Here is a 17813-nt window from a genome sequence, read left to right as displayed (position 1 = left end):
GGACACACACTGAAACCTGGGCTCTTGGACAATTCCAACATATTAATTTCATATGTATTTTACCAAAAATCTTGCTAGATAGGGGGACAGAACACAGCAGAGAAAAAGACAGCCATGCTTCCACGTAGCCTCTGACAAAGAGCTAACCAACAGAGTTGGGCATGGTGGCATGCGTTTATAATCCCATTACCTGGGAGGGAAAGATAAGCAGATCTCAGTGAGTTGGAAGTCTGATTGGTCTACAGAGCAAATTCCAGGATAGGTGGGGCAGAAAAGAAAGACCCCCGAGCCAAAGAAAGACAATAGCATCCTTTTGATGATTATAGCTTTGCGGTATGTTTCATTTGGCTGTTCTTTTTTGCTTATCCAAGATGGGGTCTTAAGTGCAGCTCACCCAGGCTCTCCTGTCTCATCATAAGGATTGAGGACAAGACTGCTCCTCACTCCTGTGTCCCATAGGTGGCACTATTGGTCCCGCAGAGGACCCATGGCCTGGATTTTTTTCTAATCTGTTTGGCAATAACCTACAGCCAGCCAGTCTTTCAATACTCCTGGGGCAATTTTCCCAGGTCCTGAGGCTGGGCAGCTGTGAGTCCAGTAGAAAACAGGGACTGGGAAGGAGGGGCGGCGGGAAGGCTCCCAAGTCCCCAGGGCCTGGGAAGAACTGAGGCTGCCAAGCTCTAGGGGTGCCTGGGAGGGGGGAGACACATGGGGAACAATTCCCCCTCTGTCCAGTGTTTCCCACAGACTCAAGCCAAAGGGAACTACTGCCCAGGCAAGTTCTGCTCCCAGCCAATCCCAGGGCCACCCCCAAATACTTTTTGCCCCCTCAGCTCCTCATCACCTCTGTGTAGGACCCCACAGTCCAGGTGCCCCGATTCTGCCTAAGACCGAGTGATCTGAACCCTGGATTTCTCCTCTCTCAGACTGAGGACTCTGTACCTTGAGTCTCTCGAAGACTTAGAAGATGACTGTGCCAGCCCACTTCTCCTATAGAGGCTGAGAACACAGCTCTTGATGGTGTTGGGTGCCCCCTAGTGGTGAGCAGAGTGAGTCTGTTCTGTGACCCACTTAATATTACGAGCTGGCACTGAGTGAAGGCACAGGCAGACTTGTAGTCTCGAGTGTGAGGATGACTGGCCAGCTTCCAGTACGTAGCGAGAACTTGTTTGAGCAACAATCACCTGGTTGTTCTTGTTTTGTCTTTTTTCGATGTTTTGTTTTGTTTGTTTTGGGTTTTTTGAGACAGGGGTTCTCTGTGTAACAACACTGGCTGTCCTGGAACTCACTCTGTAGTCCAGGCTGGCCTTGAACACCTTCAGATCTGCCTCCTTCTGCCTCTCAAGTACTGGGATGAACGGTGTCCAAATACCCCAGGCACCATGCATACTAGACAAGTACTCTAGTCTCTACATTTCTAGTCCCCATCTGTATAATCCAAAGTTTTAGCTTAATTTTATGTGTATGAGTGTTTTGCCTGCATATATGAGAGTGCCTGGCAGCAAGGAGGTCAAAAGAGGGAATCCAGTCTCAGTCTCTTAGAACTGGAGTTACAGATGTTTGTGGACTGACATTTGGGTGCTCAGAATTGAACCTGAACCCTGTGGGGATCTCTGGAAGAGCATCCAGGCTCCAAACCACACCACTGAGCCAATGCTCCACCTTCTACCTTTCTTCTTCTTCTTCTTCTTCTTCTTCTTCTTCTTCTTCTTCTTCTTCTTCTCCTCCTCCTCCTCCTCCTCCTCTTCCTCCTTTTCTTCTTCCTCCTCATTCTTTTAAAACAGGGTTTCTCTGGGCTGGTGAGATGGCTCAGCAGAGTAAGAGCACCCGACTGCTCTTCCAAAGGTCCTGAGTTCAAATCCCAGCAACCACATGGTGGCTCACAACCATCCGTAACAAGATCTGACTCCCTCTTCTGGTGTATCTGAAGACAGCTACAGTGTACTTACATATAATCAATAAATAAATCTTTAAAAAAAAAAAAAAAAAAACAAAAAAAAAAAAAAAAAACAGGGTTTCTCTAGTCCTGGCTTTCCTGGAACTCACTGTGTAGACTAGGCTGGCATCAGACTCACAGAGATCCGCCTGCCTCTGCTTCCCGAGTGCTGGGATTTAAGGTGTGTGCCACCAACCAGCTCAGACATATCTTCATATATTTCTTTTCTTCTTCTAGACTCAGCAGCATGTAACTCAGGCTGACCTAGAACTTGTCGGTGGCCTTGAACTTGTGATCTTTACAGGTGTCCCCTATCACACCTGTCTGGCTTGGAAGCCCAGGCCCTTCTACACAGGTAGAAACTCTGCTGGTATTCCCTGGGGGGAAACTGAGGCAGAATAGAACAATGAAAAATGAAGAGGGTGCATGAAGGAAAATGGGAAGAAGAAAAGGCCTCTGTCTGGGGGCCTGTTTTGCTCTTCCTGTTCAGGTCCAGGAAATGTGAGAACTCAATGAGGAAGTGAAAACTGCCTACAGAGAGGGTTCATTTCTCCTACAGTGTGATGGTTTGAATGTGGCTGTACCCCATACGATCAGAGGTGTGGACTCCTGGTCTTCAGTTGGTGGTACTGTTTGGGGCCACTTAGAAGCTGAGGCCTTACTGGAGGAAATATGCCAGTCTCCCTCCCTCTCCCTCTCTGTGCTTAATACATTCATTTGGGGACACGTTCTCTGTTTCTTGTTCCAACCAGCATGCCTGCTGCTTGCTCCTATGTCCCTCCACCCCCACCACACTGTACTCTTGGGAGCTATAGGCTAAAATAAACTCTTCCAAAACTTGCTGTTGGTCATCACAGCAACAGGAAAGTAACTAATACAGACTTCATTGGGAACTATGTAAATCAGGCTGGCCTCGAACTCAGAGATCTGCCTGGCTCTGCCTCATAAGTGCTGGGATTAAAGGTGTGCACCACCACCCTGCTAACTTATTTATCCTTATTTTATGAGCATTGGTGTTTTGCCTGCATGTGTGAGGGTGTCAGGGACCTGTGTCTTCTGAAAGAGTAGCCAGTGCTTTTAACTGCTGAGACATCTTTCCAGGCCCTTATGTTAAGGAGATTTTTAGTTGGAGCTGAGATGGCTTAGCTGTTCTGGAGCACCCGAGTTCCATTTCCAGGACTACATGGCCACTCACAATAGTCTGTAACTCCAGCTCCAGGGACCTGGCGCCCTCTTCTGGCTTTCAAGGACACTAGGCACATATATGGTGCACATCCATACATGAAGACATAAAATAATGAATTTTTTTTTTTTTTTGAGTCAGGGTTTCTCTGTATAGCCCTGGCTGTCCTGGAACTCACTTTGTAGACCAGGCTGGCCTCGAACTCAGAAATCTGCCTGCCTCTGCCTCTCAAGTGCTGGGATTAAAGGTGTGAGCCAGCACACCCGGCTATTTTTTTTTAAAGAGTGTTTTAGTAGGGATATAGACACTCTCACCAATTAAGGGGGCTTGTTTCCAGAGGATCAGTGTTCAGTTCTCAGTCTTCCTGTTGGGTATCTTATAATTGCTTATTGAAACAGGTGAAGTTAGAGATTCACTGGCTTCTGCCTTCTCAGTGCTGAGACTAAAGTCGAGCACCAACACTCCCAGTCCTTGATTGTGGTCTAACAATCTTTGACTTTTTAGTTACTATAAAATTTGAGAACTTTTTGTAACTGATATAATTCACTAACTTTGTAGCTAACAATTTGAGAGATTTTGTATCTAATGTAAAATCATGGTGTTCTTGTGCTGTGCCATGAAACAAACGTTCGTGAACCCCAAAAAGACCACCAAGGAGCCAAATCCAAAGCAATTGCATTAGGATCTTTTTATTCAAGCTCTTGTTGCGGTGTAGCCTAGAACTAGTGCTAGGTACCGGCCTGTTAGTTTACTTGAGTTCAATCTTAAGTCAGATTCTCTGAGATGGAGTCTGAACCCAAAGGAATTGGTCTCTCACTTGTTTAATGTGCTGAGACATAACCTGTAATCCCCGATAGCACTCCTAGCACTCCTGAGGATGAGGCTAGAAGATGCCGCAAGTTCTATGCTTGCCACAGCCAGGGCTTCATTTCAAGACCTTTCCCTTTACCCATCAAAACGAACAAACAAAAGGAGAAAATAGGATTATTACTCTCATGTATGTTATGTTTTAATCCCAGTATTCTGGAGGCTGAGGCAGGAGGATCAGGAGTTGAGGCCGGCCTGGGCTACAGAATGAGATCCTGTCTTTGTGTTTAAAGATTCGAGGTTTGCAAGAAAGCACAGACCCCTAATGGAAGACGAGTGCTAAACTAAGCGGCCTAAAAGCGGCTAAGGTCCGGGATGAAGGTGGCTCAGCGGCTAAGAGCATATCTGCTCTTCCAGAGGTCCCGAGTTTACTTCCGAGCAACCACACGGTGGCTCACAACCATCTATAAGGTGATCTGATGCCCTCTGCTGACATAAAGATACAGTGCTCGTGTACATAAAACAAATAAACGAGTCTTTATTTGAAAAAAGTGACTAGGGTCCCATTTCCAGGTGTGGTGTCCGTAAGAAAGCAGATACGGCCTAAGGATGAACTACAGTCTCCGAGGGTTGATGACGAAAGCTTAAGACAAGGAAATCGCATCAGAAGCGAAAAGAACAAAGTAATGACCACCCCTTAGGTCGAAAATCCGCAGCCAGAGAGGGGTTTTCTCTTCAAGAGGGGCGTGGCTCTAGCGAATCGCTACGGTGGCCGGAAAAGCTCCGAAACCATCGACTTTGTAAAACCCGAGAAGAAACGGCCATCCGAACTGCGGTGGAATTGCTTGGGAAGACCATACAATCAAAAAAATAACCATCCACCTTGGCCGAGTGTAACAAGTAGAACCCATGAAAAGAGCATTTCCTGCTATAGAAAGTTCAAGCACTCGGAGAAGTCACTCCCTGCTAGACCAAAACAACCAAATTGCGGTGAAAGGGGCGGACGTCGAGTACGGTGGCCTAGTTGGTCCTTCAAGAGGGCGTGGCTTGAGGCGCTCCATTCTGATACGGAAGCCTGGTGGGGACGGGTTAAGCGTAAAATCTCGCGCGATCGCGCTGGCGCCGTCGGGGACGGGGCGGGGCTGGCGGCGGGGGCGGGGACCCGGAGCAGGAAGATGGCGGCGGCGCAGGAGGCGGACGGGGCCGGCAGCGCCGTGGTGGCGGCCGGGGGAGGCAGCTCTGGTCAGGTACGGAGGCCGAGAGGTGCCTGAGGGGGCTCTTCCCCAGCGGGGGGCACCCCTGCAGGGAGTGTCTTGTCCTTTTTGGAGGAACCCGGTGCACCGGGGGCTCCATGCCCCAGAGGGACCTTGAATATTGGGCCCTGGCGGCGCCCGGCCGCCCAGGAGGCCGGACGGTGGCGGGAACCCGGCCCTGTTGCGCGCCGGGTCTCCTGCAGGCTCGCGCCGGGCGTCCAGCGGACTCCTTGCTCGAGCGGAGGAGAGGGTGGCGCGGAGGGGCGCAGACTCGGTCCTCGACTGTGTGGTTCCAGCCTCCAGCACTGTTTCTAGAGAGGGCTGGTGTTCCTGGTCCGCTCCGCAGTGCCCGAGATCGGGGGCAGTGGTTGGTTAATTGAGAGTTTTCAAGCTCAGGGCAAATACGGTAATTGTGGTGGGTAGAGGGCATGGGCTGCGGAGGCCGACCGACCCATTTCACAGACAAGGATCCGAGGGACGACAAGACGAAGGCGCTTGTAGAAGGTCACCCAGGTTAGTTTTGGTGTCCGTTCTAGGAAAAAGCTGACTGTGGGTGGTCTGGGCTGAGATGGGCGCTGTTTTAGCCCAAGCTGATCAAATAAATAGAGAAATAATTGATCCAGGCGCGTTTGCCTCCCAACCCATTACCACCTCAAATAAACTGAGACCTCAGAGCATAGCAGTTCACTCAGGCACCGTGCAGGCTTCTGCTGGAATTGATGGAGTGGAAGCAAGGTGCTGTCGACCCACCCACTGGGATGTCACTGCCGTGTAGGAGGCAGCTCAGGGGTGAGGAGTACCGACTGGGAGGGGTGCATGTAGCTGACTGGATGTGACCTTGGACAAGTTTTCTTCCTTTGGGTCTTTATTTCCCCAGTGGTTAATGGAGGACTTGGGCGAGAGGGCCAGCCTTATGGCTATAAAGATGTCTCCAGTCATGTCCCTGCAGTGAGGGGAGTGGGAGAGGAGATGGTAGCGTAAACAGACTCGGGAAGTGACAGAAGTCGGGATGAGGGGCTGTAGGGTCTCAAAGGAGGGGGACAGATACACTCAAGTGATGAGGTAGAACCCACCTTTTCTGACTGAGTCTTTCTGGCATTTCCAACCAGACCTTGGGTGCACACAGCTCAGGAAATTGCTGGTTTATCCCTGCTGTGGTGAATACACCAGCGGGGTCTGCAGGGACGTCCTAGCCTCTGGTCCTTGGGACTGGCTCCTGTAAGTTTCTGTTGATTATTGGGTGGCAGTGGCGTGAGAGACTGTTGAGCTTCCAGTCACATGTGGAGCCTCTCTGGTTCCCATCTCTGCTCTAAATCTTTGCTTTGTGACTTTGGTCAGGGTCTTCCTATGAAGCTAGGGCCGATGGTGGCCCTTCTGCTTCAGCCTCCCAAGTGCTGGGATGACAGTCTACTTCTAATCCTAGCTTATGCTTGAAAAGTTTTAATGCTCATACTTTGGCCTTCAGGATAAAGTACACATTTTTTTTTTCTTTTTCTTTTTTCTCTTTTTTTAAAGCAGATCAAGATCTGGCATGAACTATTTTCTTTAGACTAGACTAGGCTTTCTTTGTTCTTTTTCTTTTTCTCTCCCCCCTTTTCGTTTTTATTAATTTTTTGAGACTGTCTTTGTAGCCATCTCACGTTTTTGTAGCCCTGGCTGGTCTAGAACTCAGAGAGTTCTGCCTGCCTCTGTCTCCCAAGTGCTGGAATTAAAGGTGTGCCCATTATACCCTGGCTTGTTTGTTTTTATAGTTCTGGAACTCACTCTGTAGCCCAGACTGGCCTGGAACTCTGAGATCCACCTGCTTTTGCCTCCCAAGTGCTGGGAATACCGCTGTGAGCCACCACTGTCCAGCTTAAAAACACCTTGGTATTGACACTTTGAGTTGGCAAATTCCTCACTGTGGGGCTGCCCTGTGCAGTGATAAGTATGGTATTTGCATACTTATGTCAGTAGCATGTGTACCCTTTCCTGGCCTGACAATCAAGAATGTCTCTAGAAGTTTCTAAATGTTCTCGGGGTGGGGGCAGGGGTGATGGAGACAGAATCACCTGCGCTGGAGAGCCAGCTGACTGGAAGAATGGCCTCGACTGTGAACCTCACCCACTAGAGTGAGTGCTTCCAGTCTTCTTCCTTGGAGTCTTGGCCTGTCTTCCCTCTTCTTCCCTCTCTCTCGGGTCTTCTTTTCTGCTCGTTCACACAGTCCTCACCCCGGGGCAGCTGTAAACACACTGCACGTGCAGGATCACGTGAGGATGGGCAGGTTTTGGTTTTGTTTGAAGACAAGAGTCTCACCATGGAGTGAATCCAGCCTCAGACTGAGAATCCTCCTGCCTCAGCTTCCTGACATGATTCTTAGGTCTCAGGCCTCAAGTTTCCTTAAGAAAGAAATCCTCCCAGACTGGGTCATCCTCACATCCTATCTGATGGCCCAGCCTGCCAGCCTGCCCACTGTGTGTTGTGTCTGTCTCCTCCACTGGACTTTTGGTCAGTACTGTATCTCTAGCGCCCCCCCCCCCCCCCCCAGCTTAGGCTGGGCAGAGATGGTAAGTTGGAAGAAGTTTTGTTTTGTTCTGTTTTATTAGTGGTCTAGGCAGTGAATTCCCAGGATTCCTGCATGCCTATCAAGTCCCGCACTGAGCTACAGCCCTAGCCCATCACTGACAGGTGCTCTACCCTGACGCATCTCTGCAGCAGTGAATGGTTGCTGAACCAGAGGCCGTGCTGAGATAGAGTCTGAGGTGGTCATGGTGAATCTGAGCAGTCCTTGAGGACATGGTCCTGTAAGTGGTCGTAATTATTTACCAGACTGGTGGGTGTTCCTGGAGGAGGGTCTTTGAGTTCAAGATACAGAGGCAAGAGCAAGCAGGAGCTGTGCTTTCCTCCCTACTGCCTTCGCATTCTCTGCCACCCTCTCCAGCCTGCTGGCTTAGCATGGAGCCTGTGTCCCAGCAGCCTGCTTCTCTTCAGGCTAGCCCCGCACTCATTCCCTCAGCTGATACAGGCAGTGGATAGAACAGGCTCTGCTTTCTTGGACCGCATGTCTCCAGTAAGAGGTGGGGAAGCATAGATAGAGACACAATAACAAAAACATACCTGGCCACAGATGGTAGAAACTTAGATATATAGCTGGAGTGTGTAGGGAGTGAGCAGTGGGTATGTGGGAAAGCTGCCATTCAAATAGGATCTTTTTTTAGGGGGTGGGGGGGTTCAAGACAGGGTTTCTCTGTGTAGCCCTGGCTGTCCTGGAACTCACTCTGTAGACCAGGCTGGCCTCAAACTTAGAAATCTGCCTGCCTCTGCCTCCCAAGTGCTGGGATTAAAGACGTGTGCCACCACTGCCCGTCTCAAAAAGGTCTTGGGGAAAGACATCCCAGAGAAGGTGGTACTCTATAAAGATCTGAAGAAGGGACAGGGGGAATCACAACCCTGTAAAGGAAAGGTCATTGATGTCATGGAAGTCGACTGTGCAGAGGCCCTGAGGTAGAAGGTGCCTGGTGTTAGGAAGGGCACTAGATGGGCTAAGCATGTGGCCAGAGGAGCAGGGAGGCAACTGTATGCCAGGCTCTGTGAGGAGTGGGCTTTGACGTTGAAGGCAAGGGGAGCCCTAGAAGGGTCACCTCTCTGTCCAGGTTTAACTTAGATACCTTTACATTTGTCGGATGACAGTGTACAGTGTGGTGGCTTTTGATACACTCTGCAGTGACTGCATCGGTTTGGTATGGGTAAAGTCGTCTCTGGGGGCTGGTTCCAGGGTTCCCTTCTGTCAGTATCAAAATCTCAGATGCCCAAGTCCCTCTTGTAGAATATGTTTACATGTAACCTGCATGCCCCCTTTCCCATGCCCAGAGGGGTGGAAATGCTGTGGAAGTCACTGCTAGGTTGTGTTGGTTAGGAGGATGTGACAGTAAAAAGTCTGTAAATGCAGGACAGAAGCAGTTTGGTTTTGTCCTTTTGTTTGTTTGTTTTAAGATTGATTTATGTGTTTAAGTGTTTTGCCTACATGTATGTATGTATGTGCACTACATGTTTACCTGGTGCGTGCAAAAGGTCAGATCTCTTGGAATAGATTATAGATGTTAATAAACCAGACTGGTCCTCTGTAAGAGCAGCAAGTGCTTATAACCACTGAGCCATCTCTCCAGCCTGTTTACTGGTGTGTGTTTGTTTGTTTGAGACAGTCTCTCTTATAGCTCTCAGTGTTCTGGACTATGTAGACCAGGTTGGCCTTGAGCTCTGTTACCTTCTGCCTCTGCCTCCCGAGTGCTGGGATTAAAGGCGTGCACACCAACCAGTTTTACTGTGTCGTAGAGAGAGGATCACATATGTAAGCTAGGATGGCCTTAGACTTAAGGCAGTCAGTCCTTCAGCCATTCCTTTCCAAGTTGGCATTACAGGTGTGCGCAGTTGAAAACACTGGGGTTGCGAAGGCTGTTGAGATAGATGAGTAGAATAAAACGGAGACCAGATGAGCCTGGTAGCCCGTGTTTGATCCCTGGAGTCTACTTAAAGGTTGAGGGAGAACTTTATGTCTCTGAACTTCGCACACATGAAGGAGCACACACGTTCACACATATGCACCATACATGTACAATAATAGTAAGTATTTATGTATTTACTTATTTGAGACAGAGTTTCAGTATGGAGCCTTAACTGACCCAGAACTCCATATGCAGTCCAGGTTGGCTTCAGACCCACAGAGATCTTTGGAGTTTGTCTCCCGGATGCTTGGATTGCAGGAGTAGGCCATCATACCAGCTAAACATTTTTTTCAGAGCCTGGAGAGCTGGCTCAGACATTAAAAGAGGGCGGACTGCTCTTGCAGTTCAATCCCACTGCCCACATTGGACAGTTCACAGTCACGGCCTGTAACTCCAGCTCGGGCTCAGCCACCTCTTCTGCCATCCGGGGCACCTGCATTCAAATGTATACACCATGTGCCTGCACACAATTCAAAAGAAATTCTGGACAATGGTGATGTACGCCTTTAGTTCTAGCACTTGGTAGGCAGAGGCAGGAAGATCTTTGAGTTGGAGACTAGCCTGGTCTGCATAGAGAGTTCCAGGACAGCCAGGGCTATATAGACCCTAACTCAAAAAACAAAGCATTTAGCCATAGATAGATACATAGATAGATAGACAGATAAAATCTTTGGGTGGCTCAACAGTTAGGAGCATTGACTGTTCTTCCAGAGGACCAAGATTTGATTCCCAACACCCACATGGTGGTTCATAACCCTCTGTAACTCCGTTCCATGGAATCCCATGACCTCATCTGGCCTCTTCAGGCACTGGGTATGTACATGATGCACAGACATACGTGTAGGCACAACACTCATATCCAAAAATATTTTTTAAAAAGATTTATTGATTATTATATCTAAGTACACTGTAGCTGTCTTCAGACACACCAGAAGAGGGCATCAGATTTCTTTATGGATGGTTGTGAGCCACCATGTGGTTGCTGGGATTTGAACTCACGACCTTCGGAAGAGCAGTTAGTGCTCTTAACCGTTCAGCTATCTCTCCAGCCCCCATAAATATTTTTTAAAGGGCACGTGTTCTTGTCCATTCACACTCTAAAGTGGTTTAGGGACCGATGAGATGGAGCAGTGGGCAAAGGTGCGCATTGCCAAGCCTGTCAGCCTGGATTTGATTCCTGGAACCCACATGGCAAAAGTACAGAGCCAGCTCTCACAAACTGTCCTCTGACCTCCACACATGTACTGTGGCATGTGTCCCCACCTCCCCATAAAATAAAAGAAACATTAAGAAGAAAAAGAGAAATGCTTGTATTTACTTCACTTCTCGTATATGAGTATTTGCCCACATGTATCACATGCATACCTGGTACACACGGAGGCCGAAAGAAAGAGGGTATCAGATCCCTGGAACTGGGATTACAGATAGTCACGAGCTACTGTGTGAGTTTCCCGTCTCTTGACTCAGGGGTCTTCCTTGCCTTCTCAGTACTGGGGATGGGGCCCAGGGTCTGGTGTATCCGGAATTCGGGGAGTACTGAGCCATAAGTCTAGGTGGGCAATAGCTGAGAGCCACCCCTGTCTCCTCACATGCCAGCAGCACTTTGAGGGGCTTTCTGACTGTGGCCGTGCTCCTGGGTACTAGGAGTGTACCTCATGGATTTGGTCTGCTTGCCTGTGGGAGTCTTCCCAGCTAGATTGTCCATCACTGTAGGGGACGAGACCTGGAAGCAGTCAGGTGTGACTTCAAATCCTGGCCTGGTCCCCACTTCTCTTCCTGACTCTGAATCTATCCAGACTTGCTAGAAACCTGACCAAACTCAGCATCCTCAGGGTAAGGACCTTATAGCTGGACATGTCTGCTGGCCCTCATACTTTTCCCATTGTTAAAACACCTTTTCCTGGCTTCCCCATGTGACTGTTTCAGCCTGAGAGACTCATTGAGATGTCATTCCAGTCTTTGTGGGTTCCTACTTTTGTCCTGGTGGCTGTCACCTTCTGCTTATTTCTCCAGAACATATTTCAGGAAGAACATTGAGTATACCATATGAATGGCTGAGCAGTCACTGGAATACTGCCTGTATATTAACCTTAAAACAGATAGACACACAGGCAGACAGATAGATAAGGCCAGGCGTGGTGGCACATCCCAGCTAGAGGCAGGTAGATCTCTGTGAGTTTGAGGCCAGCTTGGTTTACAGAGCAAGTCCAGGACACCTAGACTTTTACTGGCTATTACACAGAGAAATAACCTGTCCTGAAAAAACAAAAACAACCGCTCCCCAAACCACCACCGCCACCACCACCAACAACAATAAAACAAATAGAGCCGGCCAGTGGTGGCACACACCTTTAATACCAGCACTTGGGAGGCAGAGGCAGGTGGATCTCTGAGTTTGAGGCCAGTCTGGAGTGAGTTCTAGAATAGCCAAGGCTACACAGAGAGACCCTGTCTTGTAAAAACAAAAAGTAAGCAAAATCAGGCAGATAGAAGATAGGTTGATGGTTGGTGCGTAAATAGGTAGATGATAGAGGACTAGATAGGTAAATAGTTGATTGGTAGGTAGGTAAACAGACAGTAGTTTTGTTTTGTCTTTTTATTCTCTCACCTCTGCCTACCAAGGGCTGGGGTTTTAGGCGTCTGCCCTGTACATGGCGGCTTTTTTAAAAAAGATATATTTATTATTATATGTAAATACACTGTGGCTGTCTTCAGACACACCAGAAGAGGGCGTCAGATCTTATTACAGATGGTTGTGAGCCACCATGTGGCTGCTGGGATTTGAACTCCGGACGTTTGGAAGAGCAGTCAGTGCTCTTCACCACTGAGCCATCTCTCCAGCCCATGATTTACTATCTGCTGTTCTGCAGGTAGCCTGGGCCACCAAGCTCCTGAGCTTAATAGTTACCACCTAACTCAGGGTATGTGTACAGTAGGTATGCTTGGCACACAGTAGGTATGCAGAACAGGCCTGGGAACCCATGAGGAGAGCATTTCTCTTTATTCTGTACCATGGTTTTCACAAGTCTGTTCTCAGGCAGAAGGGGTGACCGACCTAATGTCATGCTAAGGTGTCTCAGGCAAGAACAGTGGGGAGAACTACAGCTGAGATCTACTGGACCCAAGCGTCATCCCCTCCCTGTCACCTCGACAGTGCTGTCTTGCACATAACAAGGAGGAGCTCTTGTTGAATGGGGATGAGAGTTAGCAATCAACACCTGCCCTGCTCCATGGCTGTTCTGTTTCCTGCTGTGGGACAATAAGGAAAGATGGGCAGGATTGGGGTCAGGGTCCTGGGCGAGATGGCTGGGCAGTGGAGCCTGGGGACAGTGGGTATGGGTGGCACTGTATGTGCTGACTTTACAAGTGTGGATCAGGTGCTGAGTCTTTGCTATGCCCATGGTGGTGTGAAACCTGCCTCCCCTCGACCCCTTTTTAAAAAGATCATATGCATGTATATATGTGTATATGTGTGCGCCCAGTGCCTATGGAGGTCAGAAAAGGATATTAAATCCCCTGGAGCTGGAGTTACAGATGTCTGTGAGCCACTATGTGTGTGCTGGGAACCAGACCTTAGTGTTCAGAAAGAGCGGCCTGTGCTGTGAGCTACTGAGCCATCTCTGTAGTCCTCAGGTCCTACCTTTTGAAGACTGACAGGATTGGACAGCCATTGGGAGAGACTAACACAGGACTGGAGCCAGCAGTGTCCAGAGAGAGGCTTCCAAATGGCCCTGCTCTGGACTCTCTCCTTCCTGGCTGTCAGAGTGAGTCTCTGCTTCTGAGAGAATTCTTGTTGTATTTTGAGACTGCCTATGCTGTCTTGTGTTTTGAGACATACTTTGAACTCTTGCACCTCCTGGTTTTACAAAGACTGAAGTGCTGAGATTCTAGGCATGTGTCACTCTGCCTGGCGAGAGATAATTTCTTTCCATTTTATCCCCACCTGATTCTTTCTCTTTGGTGTCTTGCTCCTGAGTAACCCAGACAAGTATCTTAATCTCTCTGAGCCTTTGTTTGCTCAGTTGGAGAGTGCAGCTATATTCAGAGCTTGGTGCTCGGCAGGGTGTACAGGATGGATGCTTGTATACCAGCTCACGGTGCTGAGGTTCTGCGCCAGTCTGTCTGTCTCACTGTTAGACGGCCGCTGCTGGAGAGCTGGAGAGCAGGGGCTCAGAGCCCTCATGCCTAGGGAAGGATCTTGTGGATCAGTCCTAGCTTTCCGTGGTAGCCAGCTGCAGGGCCCTAGGACAGCCCTCCATGAACAGTGCTCAGCTCACAGTGTCAGACTGTCCCTCAGCTGCTGGCTGCATCTGTGCTTGCTCCCTGCTCCAGTTCACAACTGTGATTTAATTCTTAGTACCTGAGTTTCAGGCCTGGCCACAGCTCCCTATTAGCACCTGCTTTCCAATGCTGCCCCCTTTGGGTTGGTGCTCATAGACAGGTCCCCATAGCTCAGGACTGTCCCCAGCATCGGTATCCTTGGGGAGCAGTTTCCTTTGGAGCCCTTTCTAGCTGGAAACTACTGTTGTGCCTTCTCTGAAGATTGACAAAGTCTTGGCCTCTGAACTCAGGGTACCCTAATCAGCCCCCCTTACCCTACTCTATTCCCCCCACAGGTGACCAGCAATGGCAGCATTGGGAGGGACACGCCAGCCGAGACCCAGCCTCAGAACCCTCCACCCCAGCCAGCCCCCAACGCCTGGCAGGTCATCAAAGGCGTTCTGTTCAGGTGAGCATGAAGGCTTAGGGTTCCCACTCTGCACAAAGCAATGCTGGGGAGAGGGGACAGTGGCCAGGGATAGCACATCTCTACATTGGGGCGGGGGGCTGCGTACACAGGGGCCTCAGGACCTGTGTGCCAGAGAAGGACCTTGTGGATAAGCCATAGCCTCTCATCATCTCACCCCAGCAGCCACCTTCTTTAATGGGGGTTGCTGAACCCCTAAGAGCCCTCCTGGACAACATTCAGACTAAAATGGTTTTGTTTTACTTATCTATTTTTGTTTTGCTTTGTCTGAGGCAGTGTTTTTCTATTATGTAGCCCTGGCTCTTCTGGAACTTACTCTGTAGATCAGGCTGGCCTTGAACTCAGAGCTCTGTTTGCCTCTGTCTCCTAAGTGCTGGGATGAAAGACATCCTTTCTGAGCCATACATCAAGCCCTAACTTCAAGACAGGGTCTCACTCCGCTGCCAGGCTGGATTGAACTCACTGTGTAGTCCACGGAGGCCTTGAGCATTTTTTCTTTTTAAAGATTTGTTTATTTATTATATGTAAGTATACTGTAGCTGTCTTCAGACACACCAGAAGAGGGCATCAGATCCCATTACAGATGGTTGTGAGCCACTATGTAGTTGCTGGGATTTGAACTCAGGACCTTCGGAAGAACAGCCAGTGCTCCTAACTGCTGAGTCATCTCTCCAGCCCAGGCTTTGAGCTCTTACATTACATTGAGTTGTTAACTTTATGGGCGTGAGAAAGTATGTACATGACAAGGTGCACGTGTGGACGGACATCAGAGGATACCTTGAGGAGTCAGTTCTTCTTCGACCATGTGGTCGTGGGAGTGAAACTTTGCTCGAGGGTCAGGCTTCATAGCACACACCTTTACTCTCTGAGCCAGTTCACTGGCCCAAGTCCTCAAACCTTGATCCTCCTGCTTCGGCTTCTCAAATACTGAAAGGACAGAGGCCCAAGGAGTCTGGCTGAAAACTCAGTTTGTATGGTGAGAAATGGAGTCTCACCAGGCACTGGAAGGGGAGAAGATTTTTATACAGGCAATTAAGAGAGTCTGCCTTGCCGGGCATGGTGGCGCACGCCTTTAATCCCAGACCTCGGGAGGCAGAGGCAGGCGGATTTCTGAGTTCGAGGCCAGCCTGGTCTACAGAGTGAGTTCCAGGACAGCCTGGGCTACACAGAGAAACCCTGTCTCGGAAAACCAAAAAAAAAAAAAAAAAAAAAAAGAGAGAGAGAGAGAGAGAGAGAGAGAGAGAGAGAGAATCTGCCTTAGTAGATTTTCCCCTTAAATTTAGGAATCTTACATCTGTGCCCTTTAGTGTGTACTAAGTAGCTGCTGAGCAAATGCTCAAGTCACTGATAAAATGACATCCTAAGTATGTGGGACACATTTGTGTGCTCTGTTAGCGGTGGCCTTAGGCTAACGATAAAAGTAAGTTTAGTGTCCTGTTGATTAGAAACAGACTCAGTGTGTAGCCCCTGCTGGCCTGTGACTCTTGCAGTGGTCCTCTTGGCTCATACGAGACTAATCATAATAAAAGTTTATATTTATTCAGTGGAGATGCAGGAATTTATTGTTGGTTTGAAAAAAGGTCTCACTCTCTAGTGCAGTTTTTAAACATGACAGCCCTCATGTTCCAACTTCTTGGGTGCCGGGTTTACAGGTGTGAGCTACCAGGTCTAGCAGATGTATTAATATTTACAGACATTAGGAACAACCAACATTTTGTCTAAAATAAAGGCTTGACTGACAATGTTGAGGGAGTCAGGGAGTGCAGCTAAGACGTAGAAACATTATTCACTAGCATCTCATTAAAGCACACACCACCGCTCCTGGCTGTGTTTGGTTTTGTCTTTTTTTTTTTTTTTTTTTTTTTGTAGGAAGGTTTGAGACAGGGTTTTTTTGTTTAACCTTGGCTGTCCTGAAACTCACTCTGTAGACGAGGCTGGCTTCCAATTCAAGAGATCCTTCTACCTCTGCCTCTCAAGTGCTAGGATTAAACGTGTGCGCCACCACCACTTGATTGTATTTTAAAACGTATTTTGTGTATGTGAGTGTGTGTGTGTGTGTGTGAGTGAGTGAGTGTGTATATATATGGGCAGGTGGGTGGTGGTGGTGCAGGTGGGGGTGTTAGCGTGTGTAAGTATGTGCATTCAGAGGTCAGAGGACAGTTTTCAGAACTCAGTTTTCTCCATCTAAGACCTAGAGATCAGACTCAGGGTCAGGCTTGGCAGCAAGTGTCTTTACTCATTGAGCCATCTTGCTGGCCCTTTTTGTTGTTGTTGTTTTATTTTGTTTGTTTTGTTTTTGACAGGCGTTACCCAGGCTGGTCTTGAACTTGGGACAGTTTTCCTGCCTGAGCATCTTGAATGCTGGTGTTCCAGACCTTTGCTACTACATCCACCTTTATTAGCTAGCTAGCTAGCTAGCTTGCTTGCTTGCTTCCTTCCTTCCTTCCTTCGTTTGTTTGTTTGTTTGTTTGTTTTTCGAGACAGGGTTTCTCTGTGTAGCCCAGGCTGTCCTGGAACTCACTTTGTAGACCAGGCTGGCCTCGAACTCAGAAATCCACCTGCCTCTGCCTCCTGAGTCCTGGGACTAAAGGCGTGCGCCACCACGCCCCTTTTCTTTTTTTAAATGTATAGTCTCAGGTAATTCAAGCTAGCCTCAGATTTATAGCAGAGGATGGCCCCCATTTTCTATCCCCCTGCCTCCACTTCTTACAGTTTTCTTACATGGCAATTATAGGCATGTGCTACCATTCAGTATGTCATGTGTTGTACTGGGAATGCCCTTCAGAGCATCAGGTGTGCCAAAGCAGGTGCCCTGCCAACCACACTCCATTCCCAGCCTCTCGTTCTAGTTCTCGTGCTTCAGCTCCCACTTCAAGTGGAAGTCCTATGCTGAGCTTATCCTAGGGATTCCATGAAAACCTGTCAGCAGAAGGAGGTGTGTGTGACAAAAAGAGTCATACAGTCATGACTGCTGTTTTAGAAGAGTCTAGTCTGCAGTGGGTATGGCTCAGCACTAAAGCACTCCTCCAGCATGTTTGAACTTTGGGGTATCTTCCCAGCACTGAAAAGAAAAGAAAAAAGATTTCATGATCTCCATTTCTGTCTCTAGGCACATTCTGGTGGGGGACAGAACTCCCTGCCTGTGGCTCCCAGGTACTGTTCAGCCCCAGACCTAGGTGTCCTGCCGTTTGTGCCCAGGCCTCTCAGCCATGGAGCCCTGTTCCTTACCCTGTCTGCCTGCCCTGACCTGTGCTTTCAAGTTTTCTTTTATTTCGGGGGTGGAAGGGTGGGGGGTGCGTGTTGTTGATGCACATGTAAATGGCACGGCACGCGTGTAGAGGTAGGAGAACAACTGTGTGAGTGTGTTCCGCTCTCTGCCATGTAGCGTCTGGGTATGGAGCTCAGG

The 17813-nt window shown here is 48.8% G+C and overlaps 1 protein-coding gene across 4 annotated transcripts in view; it reads left to right on the top strand.

Moving 5' to 3' along the window:
• The first annotated feature begins 5076 nt into the window (after positions 1-5076).
• Positions 5077-17813, top strand: part of Clptm1 (cleft lip and palate associated transmembrane protein 1) — a 33451-nt gene continuing 20714 nt past the window's right edge. Inside the window, exons 1-4 of one of the 4 annotated variants that reach the window (XM_030242812.1) lie at positions 5647-5692; positions 6289-6397; positions 7765-7962; positions 14277-14389. Coding sequence is in view for 1 of the 4 variants with exons in the window: in NM_019649.2 (NP_062623.2) it covers positions 5102-5173; positions 14277-14389 (185 nt within the window). In the remaining 3 variants the exon portion in view is untranslated. Of the gene's footprint in view, positions 5693-6288; positions 6398-7764; positions 7963-14276; positions 14390-17813 lie in introns of all 4 variants that reach the window. The other 3 variants (XM_006540227.1, NM_019649.2, XM_030242813.1) reach the window with 3 other exon arrangements.

This window comes from Mus musculus, chromosome 7 (assembly GCF_000001635.26).
Source record: "Mus musculus strain C57BL/6J chromosome 7, GRCm38.p6 C57BL/6J".
NCBI classification, from domain to species: Eukaryota; Metazoa; Chordata; class Mammalia; order Rodentia; family Muridae; genus Mus; species Mus musculus.
Note: the sequence above shows the minus strand (reverse complement) of the source record. Positions and strands in the feature narration are given on the sequence as shown.